At 40.4% G+C, this 16,014-nt stretch overlaps 1 protein-coding gene across 4 annotated transcripts in view; it reads left to right on the top strand.

Annotated features, from left to right (window-relative positions):
* Window positions 1-16,014, top strand: part of LOC109928070 (paralemmin-2) — a 102,275-nt gene that overhangs the window by 75,710 nt on the left and 10,551 nt on the right. For all 4 annotated transcript variants that reach the window (XM_048602177.1, XM_048602178.1, XM_048602179.1 and 1 more), the window contains 4 exons: window positions 1,648-1,762; window positions 7,374-7,398; window positions 7,489-7,608; window positions 8,937-10,040. In XM_048602177.1, the coding sequence (XP_048458134.1) occupies window positions 1,648-1,762; window positions 7,374-7,398; window positions 7,489-7,608; window positions 8,937-10,040 (1,364 nt within the window). The remainder of the gene's footprint in view (window positions 1-1,647; window positions 1,763-7,373; window positions 7,399-7,488; window positions 7,609-8,936; window positions 10,041-16,014) is intronic.

Here is a 16,014-nt window from a genome sequence, read left to right as displayed (position 1 = left end):
GTGTTACTCATATACAGGTCCCTGTCTATGAAAGTTAAGGACTCAAAATGATGATACTCACAGCACATTCTAATGTAGTAAGGCTATGTTTAGGGGCTACAACAGGGCAACAGAGTCACAACAGTGCTAATCATCACATACATGAAAAATAATTTGAAGATAAAGAACACAGATATCTTGCACGTGGCAGTATCAGGAAGAATTATAGAGATCATGTTCATGGAGGACATACATCACCAGGTAGAGGTGGCTGTAGGGGAGCCTTTCAACCAACACCTGAGGGTCCTGACAAAGACCCAAATATTATTTTAACTGTTTCAAGGTATCAAATTGAAAGCTATTGCATATCTTTAATCAGTTTTCAGTTTGCCATAAAATGAAAGTCAGTAAAGTTAGGTATGTAAACCGTATTCTGTTTCTAAAAATGTCTGCGTGAAAAGCAACTGAGCTGAATACAGTAATGCTGTAAAAAAAAATGATCAGATTGTCATTATGTTTGTAGCATTTAACCGGATTATCTTGGGGAGAATTTAGCAGAATTTTATTTTCTTGAGAGTTTAACTGTTATTTGCTGTCTCTCATCATGGACAAAACAAATTAAGTAAAAATCATTTAATGGTCTTAGGAATGAACTGGCTAAATAGGAAAATTACCATTCTTTCATTCTTCTTATTATGTTCCAACATACTTGCTTTAAAGAGGTCATTAGAAAAAACTTTGCTGGTGAGAAATTCATAAATAAAATTATACGTCTTTTATCCAATGCAGCCCACACAGGCATGAAAATCCTTACGAACTGATGATGAGGTTCTTATGCTAAGGTAGATAATATGGTATGCATATGCTATGAAATAGAATACACAATAAATAAGCTAATATTTCCTATTTAACAATTAACATAGAATGAGAAGATTCATTTATTGTCATGTGTACTTTTACATGAAAAATACAATGAAAAGTTTTATTAAGTCGCCCCGCCACAATGCCTACATCAACGACATAGGTCATGCATAATAACAAAAAAGAATAAAATCGAGAAAAAGTCCATCACAGTTCAGTTAACGGCTCCTGGGCTCTGGGAAAGCCGATTAAGGAACGATGGAATACCCTGAAAATGCAGTCTAAAATGCTCTGACATTATATTTACACCTCAATAAAGAAAACAGTGTGGACCATTCAGTTGAATAGATGGCTAGCATGCAGTTTTAAATCATGTCAGCAGTGTAGGTATGATTCCCAAGTAGACCTACCTCCTGCTCCTGCCCTGAGAATGGATGGCAATGGTAAACCACCATTGATGAGAATGGCTCAGGACAAACCCTCAACAGAAGCAAGAACCTGCTTTCAAGCACACATGCATAAACTATACAGTATTTGCAATTACACACGATGCTTAATATGCACAATAGTCTACTCAGAATGCTGATCACTAATGTGTGATCCAATTTACAGAATACTATTATTGGCAGTCAAACTTTTTGCCACATAAGGTAAGTTCATATCAGATTTCTACCCGGTACAAACATGTTTGGCAAGAGCAAGTTCATTTAGCTGAAGGCTAGAATTCAGCAAATAAATAATGTATCGTTAAACTTTTATTTATTTTTTAAAGCTGTATTACATTCTGAACTTACATGCTATTTTTAGGCTTGAAGAAGAAATTAAATCTCTTGAAAACCAAGAAGCCCAAGTTTCACTTAATGAACAAATGTTATTGAAGAAACTGAAAGCAGCAGAAAGATCTACAGCAGATATAATAAAGGTACAGTATTGAAATTTATTTAATAAGTGAATAGTGCACGCATTACTTTTGGAACATAGGCCATTTTGTTTCTAACAATTACACTTTGTACAATTACATGGGCAAAAGTGGAGATGATTTTTGTGAACAAAAAACTCAACAAGCAGTAAGAGGATAAAAGACAAGTTGATCCGTTTTTGGTGATGTTAGATTAGGTAATGTTAGCCAGGAATCAAGTGAACATTTTTTATTAAATATTACAACAAGATTAATAACTTATATGGAAAGATGACAATAGAATGGACAGGGGTCTCAATTCAACAGCCCTCTAAAAGAGATCAGCAGCGCAAAATCCTGTAACAATGCCCAATGTTTTATTGCATCAGTTTAGTTAAGAAGTTCAAATTTGGAGAGGAATTAGGAGCAATGGGATTATCATCACTGAATCCCTCACTATCAATATCCAGTTGGGGGTACCATTGGCCAGAAACTCAACTGGATTCACAATTTAAATACAACTGTTATAAGAGCAGGTCAGAGGTGCGAACACTGCACAAAGCTCACTTCCTGACTCCCAAAAGCCTATCCACCATCTACAACGCACAAGTCAGGAGCATAATGGAATACTCTCCACTTGTCTTGTTGAGTGTAACTCCCACAACACTCAAGAAGCTTGACACCATCCAGGACAAAGCAGCTTACGTGATTGGCATCACATCCACAAACAGCCACTCCCTCCACCAGCAACGCTCAGTAGTAGCAGTGTATACCAGCTACAAGTTGAACTACAGAAATTCACCAAAGATCCTTACATAGCACGTTCCAAATTAATGACACTTCCATCTGGAAAGATAAGGGCAGCAGATACATAGGGACACCACCACATGCAAATTCCCTTCCAAACCACACAGCATCCTGACTTGGAACAATATGACTGTTCCTTCATTGTTGCTGCATCAAAATCCTGGAAATCCCTCCCTAACAGGGTTGTGGTCAACCTACAGCATGTGGACGGCAGCGGTTCAAGAAGGCAGCTCACCAACACCTCTACCGCCGTCTCTACCACCGCCAGTGGAGGTGGTAGAGGCAGGCACAATAGCATCATTTAAGATGTATCTACACAGATACATGAATGGGCAGGAAGCAGAGGGATACAGATCCTTGGAAAATAGGTGACAGGTTTAGATAGAGGATCTGGATCGGCGCAGGCTTGGAGGGCTGAAGGGCCTGTTCCTGTGCTGTAATTTTCTTTGTTCTTTGTTCTTCTCAAGGGCAACTAGGGATGGGCAATAAATGCTGACCCAGCCAGCAAACACCCACTTTGCACATGGATGAAAAGCAAAAAATAGAAATCTCCTAACTTGAAGGTGGCAGTACTAACAGCTGAGTCAAACTGTTGTTTTCTGATACATTAAAGAAAAAGTCCATCTATTCCAGTACGTGCCTAAATGAAGGAAAGGCTACTATAACTTTAAGCCATGCCTGCAATCCATGCTCAAGCATCAGATTTACAAGTCCTGACTTGCCTTTGAAAATATTCAACTGTTAATTGAATGAACTGGCTTAACAGCTCTCTGCTCATTAACATGCCTGTGTAAATATTAAAGTTACACATTCTCCAGAATTTTTTTTAACTGTAAATTTGCTTGAACTAAGTGTTTGAAACATTACCTTCTGGAACAATGTTCAAATGCCTTTCCACATCATACAATGGTTGTACTTCTAATTGGCCATGGTGTAGTGACAGTATCACTAGACTGGCAATCAAAGCTTTAAATTAATGTTCTTGGGACATGGGTTTGAATGGCAGGTGATGGAATTCAAATTCAATATAATCTGGAAATCAAAGCTGGTTGACTGGCAATCATGTAACACCACTGTCAATTGTTGTAAAACCTATTGGTTCACTAATGCTATTTAAGAAATGAAAATGCTGTTTGTCCTCATCCGGTCTGGCCTATATGTGCCTCCAGACCCACAGCAATGAAGTTGACCCTTAACTATCCTCTAAAAAGGTCAAGTAAGCCACTCAGTTCAAGGCAAGTTAGGAATGTTGGCCCTGCCAGTGACTCCCACATCCCATATATAAATTTAAAGAAGTTATTCATTTTATGTGAAGTGTTTCTGGATATTTCTGTTAGGCATGGTAAAATGTTCCTCTTTTACTAATGCCCGAACAACCATAAAACATTAGCTTTTTTTCTAAATCGTAACTGAAATGACTAATATCTAACAATGATGAGTCAAAATACAGAAGGGAGATAGAGGGCTTGGTGATGTGGTGCAATGAAAACAATCTGTCTCTCAATATCAGCAAAACTAAAGAACTGATCATTGACTTCAGAAAGAAAGGAGGAGAACACACCCCCATTTACATCAACAGAACTGAGGTTGAGAGGGCGAAGGGCATCAAGTTCCTTGGAGTGACAATAACTGACAACCTCTCCTGGACTTCCCGCGTAGATGCGATGGTCAAGAAGGCACAACAATGCCTCTTCTTCCTCAGGCGGCTCAGGAAATTTGGCATGTCCATAAGGTCCCTCACCAATTTCTACAGATACACCATTTAAAGCATACTGTCTGGGTCCATAACGGTCTGGTACCGCAACTGCTCTGCCCAGGACCATAAGAAACTACAGAAGGTGATTTGTACAGCCTAGACCATCACAGAAGCCAACCTTCCATCCATGCCGTGGAAAGGCAGCCAACATCATCGTGGACCCATTGCACCCCGGTTATGATCCCCAACAACCTTTTCCATCAGGCAGAAGATACTGCAGCCTGAACACACGCACAAATCAGGTTCAGGAACAGCTTCTTTCTGGCCATTATCAGACTGTTGAATGGACTCTAGCCTCAAATAATGGTAACCTGCAATGTAACCTGTATGCCTCTAAGTCTTTTTGATCTGTACATCCTTTGCTTGCTGTGATCTGCCTGTACCACTCATAAACAAAGCTTTTCACTGTATTTCGGTTCGCATGACAATAAAAATCAATCCAATCCTAATCAACATACGCTTAACCAGAATTGGCTTTGCTGGTGTTCTGTAATTTTGGCATCTATCCAGCAATTTAGAGAATTGACTGGGTATGTCCTGTCCATAAAATAAACAGGACAAATCCAACCTAGTCAATTCCTACCCCAATTCAGCCGAGTGTTGATCACCACCAAAGTGATGAAAGGGAACGTCAACAGTGCTAACAAGCGACACTCAGCACTAACCTGCTCGCTGGTTTCAGTTTACAATCCATCAAAACCACACATCTCCAGACTTCATAAGCTACCTTGATCCAAACATGGACAAAAGCGTAGAACTCAGAAGGTGTGGTAAGAGTGACTGGCTTTGATATAAAGATAGCAGTCAACTGAGAATGATGACTAGGAGTCATAGCAACATTAAAGCCAGTGGGAATGAGGGAAAAATCACTCCACTGACTGCATCATACCTAGACTGAAGGAAGATGATTCAGGTTCTTAGAAGCCACTCATCTCAGTCCCAGGACATCACTGCACAAGTTCCACAGTGTATTTTTATTCCCCATCACCAAATCACTAGTGGTATTTTTTTTCCATCTATTAACTACCACCACTAAATCCCCTGTGTTTTCCAATTGATTAATTTATGTGCAAAGCCCATTAAGATCATGCAGACCATCAAGGGGTGAGGGACAGAGGGATTGGAGAACCCCTTAGAGACTTTGTCCTATGCCCAGCCACCTTCAGCTGCTTCATCATTTACATCCTTTCCATCATAAAGTTAGAAATGGGCATATTTGCTCAAGATTACACCATGCTAGGCATCATTTACCACCCCTTAGATGCTCAAGTAGTCCATGCCCATATGCAACAAGACCTAGACTACGTTCAAACTTGGGCTGATAATACTATTACCACATAAGTGCCAGGCAATGACCGTCATAAATGAGAAACAATCTAACCATCTCCCCTTGATACTCAATGATATTATCATAATTGAATTCCTCAGTATCAATAACCTGCCGGGTACCATTAAACAAAAACTCAACTGGACTAGCCATTTTCAATGCTGGGGATACAAAAACAGGTCAGAACTTCAAAGTCTTCAGAAAATAACTCACCTACTGACTTTCCAAAGCCTGTTCCCCATCTAACAAGGCAACAAAGATGAAATACTCTCCAATCTCCTGAATGAGTGCAGCTCTAACTACACCCCAGAACCTTGACACCATCCAAGGCAAAGCAGCTCACATGATTAGCAGCCAGTGACCACCTTAAACATTCACTTCCTCCATCACTGACACACAGCGGCAGCAGTGTGTACCATCTACAAGGTGCACCCACTAAGGTTCCTCCTCTCCAATCCTTCAACTTCTACCAGCTCATACGACAAGGGCAGCCAGGTGCATGGGAACACCAACACCTGCAAGCTCTCTTCCAAGATAATCACCACCCTTACTCGGAAATACTTCACTGTTCCTTTAGTGTTACTGGGTCAAAATCCTGTAACTCCCTCCATAACAACAATGTGGCTGTATCTGCACTATATTTAGAAGTTAGAATTTATTGTCATGTGAACTTTTACAAAAAAAGTCAATGAAAAGAGTTATTAGTCATCTTACCATGGCGCCTGTATTAATGACAGAAGTCATAAGTAAATTCATAAGTAACAGTAAAAGGTAAATTTAAGACAAAAGTTCATCACAGTCCATTTAACAGCTCCTGGTTTCGGAGGAAGCTGATCAAGAGATGAAACACACAGCCAGAATGAGACCATCAATCCATGATGAATATGCCACGCCGGGATGAAACTGACAAGCCAGGCTGCTGGAACAACCGGGCCGAAAGCCGCCAATGAACAAAACAGCCACCGGGACAAGACCGCTACCCTGGACGAAAAGCACCACGCTGGGCTGTCGCAACGCCGGACCAAAAGCATCTGCCAAAGAAAACACCACCAGGAAAAGACCACCAACCTGGACGAGGACCCCACGCCAGGCGGTCAGAACACTAGGCTGGAAGCTTTCGCCGGAGATTAAGCCAGACCGCCAACAAGACCTCAACACCGGGACAAAACCGCCACGCCAGGAGACCATTTCCACAGGGTTGAGACTACCACACCAGGAAAAGATAGCCACTCTGGACTGCCAGAAGCCACCCTGTTGCTGAATACACCATTAAATGGACTACATGGACTACAGCTGTTCAAGACAGCAGCTCACCACCACTTTCTCAAGGACACTTAGGGGTGGGCAATAAATGGTGGCTCAGGCAGTGCTACCCACATTCACTTTCAACAGTCTACATGGTCCAAAGTATAACCATACCGTCTAAAAACTGAAATGTTATGTTTTATGCATGTTAACAACCAAGTACATTAATAGGTCTTTTCAATAGGTATTTGAATGGTAATTTAAACATATCAGGGTGTTACTTATGTTTTATTATTCTGTGGACAACTTGCTTAAACCACTTGCATTTGAAGAATCTATTGCCATCAATGAGTTGAGACAATTGTGGATGTTACTTACGTGGTCAAAACCTCTTGTACCTGCAGAAAGCATCCTATGTGTAGTATTGTTGTACTATTTAAGTTAGCTTATTCAGTTTTGAGAAATCACAAAAATTAATCTGAACAATTGTCTCTTTACAGGCGGCACAGGCTGAGAATTATGAAGGTATGAGAAAGAATGTAAACTTTTCTTTCATATTCTTTTGCAACAATATCCTATTAATTGTCTATTAATTGTTTCTGTTACTGTTCATAGACCAAGTGAAGTTTGTACACTCAGAAATTCCAGACTTACCAAAATCATCTGAATCTCAGGACCAGCAGAGAACACCAAGTCCAGACATTGAGACACAGGACCTTGAGGAGCCTAAAGGAGGTACAGTTTAGATGGTTAGATATTGATTCAAATTTAAATGATAGTATATTTCATAATTAAACAAATAATTCATCCATATCTGTAACAATAGCTATTTTTTCCTATTTTAGATTAATTATAGAGCTGTACAGTTGCATAGCACAGAAAGATGCCATTCAGACCTTCATGATTGTGTTTCTGAAAGACCACTCTGGAAAAGCTATCCAGTTCATCCTATTCCCCTCATCGCCCTGCAAATGTTTTATTTTCAAACACGTATCCAATATTGTTCAGAAAGTTACTCTTGAATCAGTTTCTAGCACACTTTCAGGCAAAGCATTCCAAATCTTAACAACTCACTGCCTTAAAAGAAATACTCATCTCCTCTCTTTTTTAACCTGCTGCTTCACTATAGAGAGATGGGATATTAAAATTAGTAGTTAATAGTTAGATATTGTCATTCTGATATTGGCCACAGCAATTTCAATGTTCTTGGAGATAACTTCCTCCACGCTTGAATTATTAAATGTTTTTATAATGTTAAGTCTCGTTAACTATTGTAATGACAATGTCTTGCTGATTTTAGGTTCAACTGTCAAATTCTTCTTTTGACCTTGGCATTTGGGAGTTTTTTATTGATCCCCAAAGTTCAAGACTTTCTGGTCATGATACCTTATGCCAACAGACTTCGCTCTTGTTCTAAGGACTTAGATATCCTGTATACTTGCAGCCAAACATTATAACCAACAGAACTGCATAACTCATCTATAATGCCGAATAACACCATTTCTGAGTTGCTGAGACCAGAGCTAAGAAATCCTGCTTGACATCACACTCTGCCAGTTACTACCTTCCCAAAGGCATGCTGTTAGTTTTGATTAAATTTGAGTCCACATTTCACAATGAGACATTCCAGTTAAAAAAAGTCCAAATTGGTTCTTGTTGAACAAGCCAGTAATGATGGAACCATCAGTACTATTATTTGAATGATTGATCCTTCCAGCAAAGATGCATGGTCCAATTTGGTGTCTTTGCAGTAAAAGTAATTATTTTCCTTAGCAGTCTAATGCTAAGTTATGTGTGAGTGTGTGTGTGTGTGTGTGTGTGTGTGTGTGTGTGTGTGTGTGTGTGTGTGTGTGTGTATTTGGCTGGCCGATTAGTCGTGAGAAGGATTCGGAAAATGAGCAAGAGTTAATAACCATACCTGACAGTATAGAGAACATAAAGTTCTTTACGAAACAATATGTGATGATTTTTAATGATTAGTAAATCACATTAACAGCTATTTCACATTTTACAAAGGTCTTCTCTAATGGAAGTACTAACCCACATAAATATTTTCTTAACAGCATTATTTGCCGTGGAAATCAATGTTCAAAAGGATATGAAGACTGGAGAAAGCACCATTCTGTCAACTGCGCCAGTTTTGGTCGATGAAATTGAAAACAAAGGTGTTAAAGTCTATGAAGATGGAGTCAAGTCTGTGTATGCATTATGCAGTGATGGAGGCCTGGTGCAGAATGGCGTAGATAGCATGACTCGTGATGAAGTGGAGGCACTGTTACAGCAGGCTGGTGAAAAACAAGCCAATGTTTCGGCAGTTTGCCATGCACCTGTTTACTCAAGTTCCCACATTAAACTCCAATCTCATAAAATGCTACCCACTGAGCAGAGGGGATCAGAATCAATTGTGCAAAATAACACGACAATAATTGAAAGAGTTGAGAGGCATAACCCTGTAAGGGCACAAACTTATGGAAGTAACAACCCTGTGGTGTATCAGGAAAGGGATTTGCCTGTTTTTCCACAGCCATCATTTATACCTGCTCCCTTCTCACCAGTAACCAGTTACAGATCTCTGAACTCAACACAAAGTCAGAGTCAGCAACATATTGAGTCACAGTTAACTGAGAATGAGCTGAATTCAGTCCAAGTTGAATGCCATCAACCAAGGGACAACCACCGTGAGGCTGTGTTTATCACTTCAGAGCTCGATCATGATGGTGGATCATCTTCCGCTTCTGAAGAAACGGTTGTTAGTTTGAATGTTGCCCATTCATTGCCTTCAACTATTAACGCTGAGGAGCCAGTTACCATGGTCTTCATGGGATACCACAATGTAGATGACGAAAATGAAACCAAAAAGGTTTTGGGGTACGAAGGAGCTATCCGAGCAGAATTAGTAATGATCAGTGATGATGAGGATACCGAGGTATCACCACAACAAGCAAATGATCAGACTATACCAGTGCTTCATCCAGCCCCACATTCAACTACTGTTGAGGAACATAAAACATACGCTGGAATAAATCTAAATACAGGAGGTAGCTCATTCCCAAAGAAACCTGCTTTAACTTCAAGCCAAGACACAACAACAAATCATTCTCCTTACATCAGTTACTCTGATGGACATATGGATGGAGTTGGAAACTATGATGACGACTCTGTGTCAGGTACAAAAGATAAACAAAAATGTGTCTGTTGTTCTATTTTATGACTACGAAATCAGTTATTCTTCAAGCTGAAAGATAACCCTGACTCTTCCTGTTGTTACTAATGGATTAATAACACTCGCTTGTGTGCTGAACATTTCAAGTGTTCTTCAGGCATCACCTTTTGACTAATATTTTATTGGCTGTTATGTCACTAACACACTATCAGAATCTATACACAAAATGATATGAGGCTGTTAAATAATAGAAGTCCATGTTCTATTCATATTTCTAGTTTGAATTTTTTTCATATTTTAATTGGCTGCTAAATTATAAAAGTCTTTGAAATGCCAACCCAAAATAACTCTAAAAATATATCGATTTGGGATATTCAGAGTGGAAATTTCCTTAGGCCCATCATGAGTAATAAAGCCTATACAAGCAAGCCTGAAACATGACTAAAATGAGACCTCAATAAGATTATTTGGACGAACTGGTAGCCTCACAGACAGTTCTCCCATTTTATGAAGGTATTTGGTTGCCCTTGCTGCACAATTATCAATTCACACATCCAGAAGCTATATGAGCAAAGTATTTCATAGCTTAGACATTCATAATCAATTATAGGGAATGCCAACATGGGCCTGCCACCACCAAAATCTGAGCAGGAACTATGGTCAGGATCTATAACATTCTCAGGTGTTAGGACTGTTTGCAGGATCTGAGCCAATGTTTCTTAATGGCATGCCCATTGCCAGATATTAAAGGGAAACAGACAACTCAAAGTACAAAGAATAATACAGCACAGAAACAGGCCCTTTGACCCTCCAAGCCTGTGCCGACACATTTTTGCCCTTCCATGCTAAAACTGTCCTCACTTACAGGATCTGTATCCCTCTTTTCCCTTCCTATTCATGTATTTGTCCAGGTGCTTCTTGGGTGCTGCTATTGTGTCTGCTTTGACTACCTTCTCTGGTAGCGCATTCCAGCACTCACTAGTCTTCCTATGAAAAACATGCCTTGCACATTTCTTTTAACTTCCTCCCCTGCCCGTGGCTTGAACCTGTGTCCCTAGTAATTGACCCCTCCACCGTGGGAAAAAGCCTCATACGTTCCACTCTATCCATGCCATTCACAATCTTATAAAGTTTTGTCAGGTTGCCCCTCAACCTCCTGAGTTCCAGTGAAAACAAACCCAGACTATCTAACCTCTCTTCATAGGTAAAACTCCCCCAAACCAGGCAATATCCTGGTAAACCTTTCCTGTACTCTTCCTAAAGTATCCGCATCCTTCTGGTAGTGTGATGATCAGAACTGTATGCAATACTCCAAGTGTGGCCCAACTAAAGTTCTATGAAGTTGCAGCATAACTTGTCTATCCTCATACTGAATGCCCCTCCCAATGAAGGCAAGCATGCCATGGGCCTTTTTTATGACTTTACCTGCTTGCGCTGCCACCTTCACTGATTTGTGGACCTGCACCCCAAAATCCCTCTGCATATCAATACTCCTATGGGTTCTGCCATTCACTGTATACTTTTCACCTGTACTTGACCATCCAAAATGCATCACCTCACATTTGTCTGGATTCAACTGATTTATATCCTGCTGTATCCTTTGACAATCCTCCTCACGATTTGCAACTCCATCAATCTTTAATAATTAGGCCAGCTATGTTTTCCGCCAAATCATTTATGTCGACCATGAACAACAGAGGTCCCAGCACTGACCCCTGTGGAACACCACTAGTCACAGCCATCCACTCCGAAAAGCATCCTTCTACCGCTACCCTCTGTCTCCTATGACTAAGCCAGTTCTGTATCCATTTTGCCACCTCACCCCGATACTATGAGACTTCACCTTTTGTACCAGTCTTCCATGAAGGACCTTCTCAAAGGTTTTACTGAGGTCCTTGTAGACAACATCAACTGCTTTTCCCCCATCAATCGTCTTCGTCGTTCCTCAAAAAACTCAATCAGGTTAGTGACACATGACTTCGCCTGCACGAAACCATGCTGTCTACCGTTATTAAGTCAACTTGCTTCAAAATGCATATAGATCTTGTTCCTGAGAATCTTTTCCAATAATTTCCCTACCACCAATGTGAGGCTCACAAGCCTGTAATTTCCTGGATTATCCCTGCTACCCTTCTTAAACAATGGGATAACATTGACTATTCTCCAGTCTTCTGGGACCTCATCTGAGGCCAAAGAGAGTATAAAGGTGTTTGTCAATGCTCCAGCAATTTGTTCTCTTGCTTCCCTCAGTGTTCTGGGATAGATCCCATCAGGACCCAGGGACTTATCTAAATTGATACTTTATAAGACACACAACACCTCTTTAGCCAACTGCACTTCAGATGCTGAGTGGGACACAGATGGTGAGGTCCAATCAGAGGGCCTAATGACTTTCAGTCCCATTGGAAGAGGCAAGTGTTGTTCATGCACACGTAAACTAAGATGGTACTTCAAAAAAAAGAGTCAATTCACAAAAGCATTCAGACTGCATATTTAAAAGGAAGGGCCAGAACTGACAGGGCAATCAGTGTGGAGGGGAAAATGCCTTCACATGGATACATTTTGTCACAGATGCACTATTTTCAGTATTTGGGAATGCTGATATCAGTGTACGTTTCAGTTATTATTGTCCGTCAATCTCCCTTTATTCCTGCCCACATAAACCTGCCTCCAAAACAATGCTGAGCACAGCAGGGCATCTATGTGCCAGCAGCAAATTGCTGTTGTCGCTGAACATTGTAACTAATTTAGACCTTAGACATCTTAATTGATTGCCCATCTGCTAAAAATCTACTTCTGCTAAAAAGTGAGATCACTTTATGGTGTAAATTCCAACAGGGAATTACCACTGCATTACCAGACCCATTCCTCTAAGGGGTTGAGCAATCTCCCTCTACATACATGGATGCAATTCATGTTTTGTACAGAGAACATAAGAATATACATGACGAGATGAGTACATTGCAGTTAAACAAGCTAGTTCCAACAATCGAAAAACAATCGAACATTTTCCATAATCCCTCACCTCCACAATCAGTTTGTCTGTCAAATTTATATCATGTTCCCTATTGAAACTCCCACAAGGATTCACTTTCAATCTTTGCAATAGTCAAATCTAAACTGTTTACCTTTCCTCATCAGAGTTGTAATCTGTTGCCCAACTGGCAAACAAATTGAACAAAAAAACAAAGATCTGTTGGAGGTCAATCATCTTAGCTCCAGGGCATCTCCACAAGAGTTCCTCAGGGTAGTGTCCTCAGCCCAACCATCTTCAGCTGCTTCATCAATGACCTTCCCTCCATCATAAGGTCAGAAATGGGGATGTTTGTTGATCATTGCACAATGTTCAGCACCATTCATGACTCCTCAGACAATGGGGCAACAGTCCATGTTCAAATGCAACAAGATCTGGATGAGATCCAGGTTTGGGCTGACAAATGACAAATAACATTCGTGCCACACAAATTCCAGGCTATGACCATCACCAATAAGAGACAATTTAACCACCACCCGTTGACATTCAATGGTGTTACCATCACAGAATACCCCACTATCAACATCCTGGGGGTTATCATTGACCAGAAACTCAACTGGACTCACTACATAAACAGTGGCTACAACAGCAGGCCAGAAGCTGGGAATACTGCGGCGAGTAACTCATCTCCTGACTCATTAAAGCCTGTCCACCATCTACAAGGCACAAGTCAGGAGTGTGATGGAATACTCCCCACTTGCCTGGATGAGTGCAGCCCCAACAACATTCAAGAAGCTTGACACCATCCAGGACAAAGCAGCCTGCTTGACTGGCACTACAACCACAAACATCCACTCCCTCCACCACCAACGCTCAGTAGCAGCAGTGTGTACTATCTACAAGATGCACTGCAGAAATTCACCTAAGATCCTTAGACAGCAAATCCACGACCACTTCCATCCAGAAGGACAAGGGCAGCAGACATATGGGAACACCATCACTTCCAAGTTCCCCTCTAAGCCACTCATTATCCTGACTTGGAAATATATCCCCATTCCTTCACTGTCGGTGGGTTAAAATCCTGGAATTCCCTCCCTAATGACATTGTGATCAACCTACAGCAGGTGGACTGCAGTGGTTCAAGCAGGCAGCTCACCACCACCTTCTCAAGGGCAACTAGGGATGGGCAATAAATGCTGGCCAGCCAGTGATGCCCACATCCCACCAATGAAAAAAAAAAGATGCTGGAAATCAGAAACAAAATCAGAAATTGCTGGAAAAACTCAGCAAGTCTGGCAGCATCCGTGCAGAGAAAGAAGAATTAATGATTCAGGTCCAGTGACCCTTCTTCCATTCTGAAGAAGGGTCACTGGACTGGAAACGTTAACTCTGCTTTGTCTCCATAGATGTTGCCAGGCAAACAAATTGCACAAGCAGTTCTGGGAAACTTGTTACTGGCTAAGCCAAAGAAAATGATATGTTCTTATGCATTTCTAAATCACTGTATCTTCAATTTAACATAGAAACGTAGAAGATAGGAGCAGGAGGAGGCTATTTGGACCTTCGAGCCTGCTCCGCTGTTCTTCACGATCATGGCTGATTGTCCAACACAATAGTCTAATCCTGCTTTCTTCCCATAACCTTTGATCCCATTCACCACAAGTGCTATATCTAGTCACCTCTTGAATATATTCAATTTTTTTTATTCATTTACAGGATGAGGGCATCGCTGGCTAGGCAGTATTTATTGCCCATCCCTAATTGCCCAGAGGGCAGTTCAGAGTCAACCACATTGTTGTGGGTCTAGAGTCACATGTAGGCCAGACTGGATAAGGATAGCAGTTTCCCTCCCTAAGGGACATTAGTCCTTTAATGTTTTGGTATCAACTACTTCCTGTGGTAATGAATTCCACAGGGTCACCACTCTTTGGGTGAAGAAATGTCTCCTCAACTCTATCCTAAATCATCTACCCCAAATCCTCCTACTGTGACCCCTGGTTCGGGACACATCCATCATCAAGAACATCCTCCGTGCATCTACCCTGTCCAGTCCTGTTAGAATTTTATAAGTCTCTATGAGATCCCCCCAATTCATCTGAATTCTAGCAAAAACAATCCCAACCTAGTCAATAAGTTAGCTTTTATTTTAATTGATAGATCTGATTAGGACCTATTTATACAGTTGAAGCATGTCTGGGTACCACACTTTACCCATGGCCATGCAGCACAGATTGACCAGAATAATGCCTGGGATAACATGGTTAGATCATCAGGATGGTTTGGATAGACAAAGCTTGTATTCCCTTGAGTTAAATAGTATTAAGGGGTGATGTAAGTGGGAATTCTAAATCGATTAAAGGAGTTGACAGGATATGTGATCTTCCCACCAAAAGGTACTTTACATGATGTGGTAATGCTTACAACATTGGAAACTGGGCATGGATATAGCAGTATTAAAGATTCCAACATACATTTAATATAGCTAAATATTATACACAATCATTAAATTTCTCAGGCACATCAGTGCCTTGGCTAATATTAAGGTATTAGTTACAAGAGAAGAGCATCCTCTCAGCAGCATGTCATTCTTCAAGTGGTCATGGGGTAGGATGGAGTATGAGACCTTTATGTCATGCTATGACACAGTGATGAAAGAAAATCTAGAACTGATTCTCCAAAAAGTAACTGAGACCAGGTCAATTAAAAATTGACATATTTTATTTGACATATTTTAATTAGGTATATTGATTGACATATTTTAATTAGGCATTGACATTCGGGATTACATAACAAAAGTGAACAGATGGAATTAAAATAAAGATAAACTATAATCTATTTATTTTTTAGAATTGACTTTAGGGACTGAAGGTCCTGCATATTTTGTTAAAATCACCATGGATTGATGAAAAACTTTTAAAAAGAAACTTGAATTTATTTTCTGAAAGACTGACTGAAATAAATGACTGAAAAAAAACATTATTATCTACACTTTATTTTTTATGGT

Source organism: Rhincodon typus, chromosome 10 (assembly GCF_021869965.1).
Source record: "Rhincodon typus isolate 14 chromosome 10, sRhiTyp1.1, whole genome shotgun sequence".
Lineage (NCBI taxonomy): Eukaryota > Metazoa > Chordata > Chondrichthyes > Orectolobiformes > Rhincodontidae > Rhincodon > Rhincodon typus.
The sequence above is the reverse complement of the archived record's forward strand: the minus strand, read 5'-3'. Positions and strand labels throughout refer to the sequence as shown.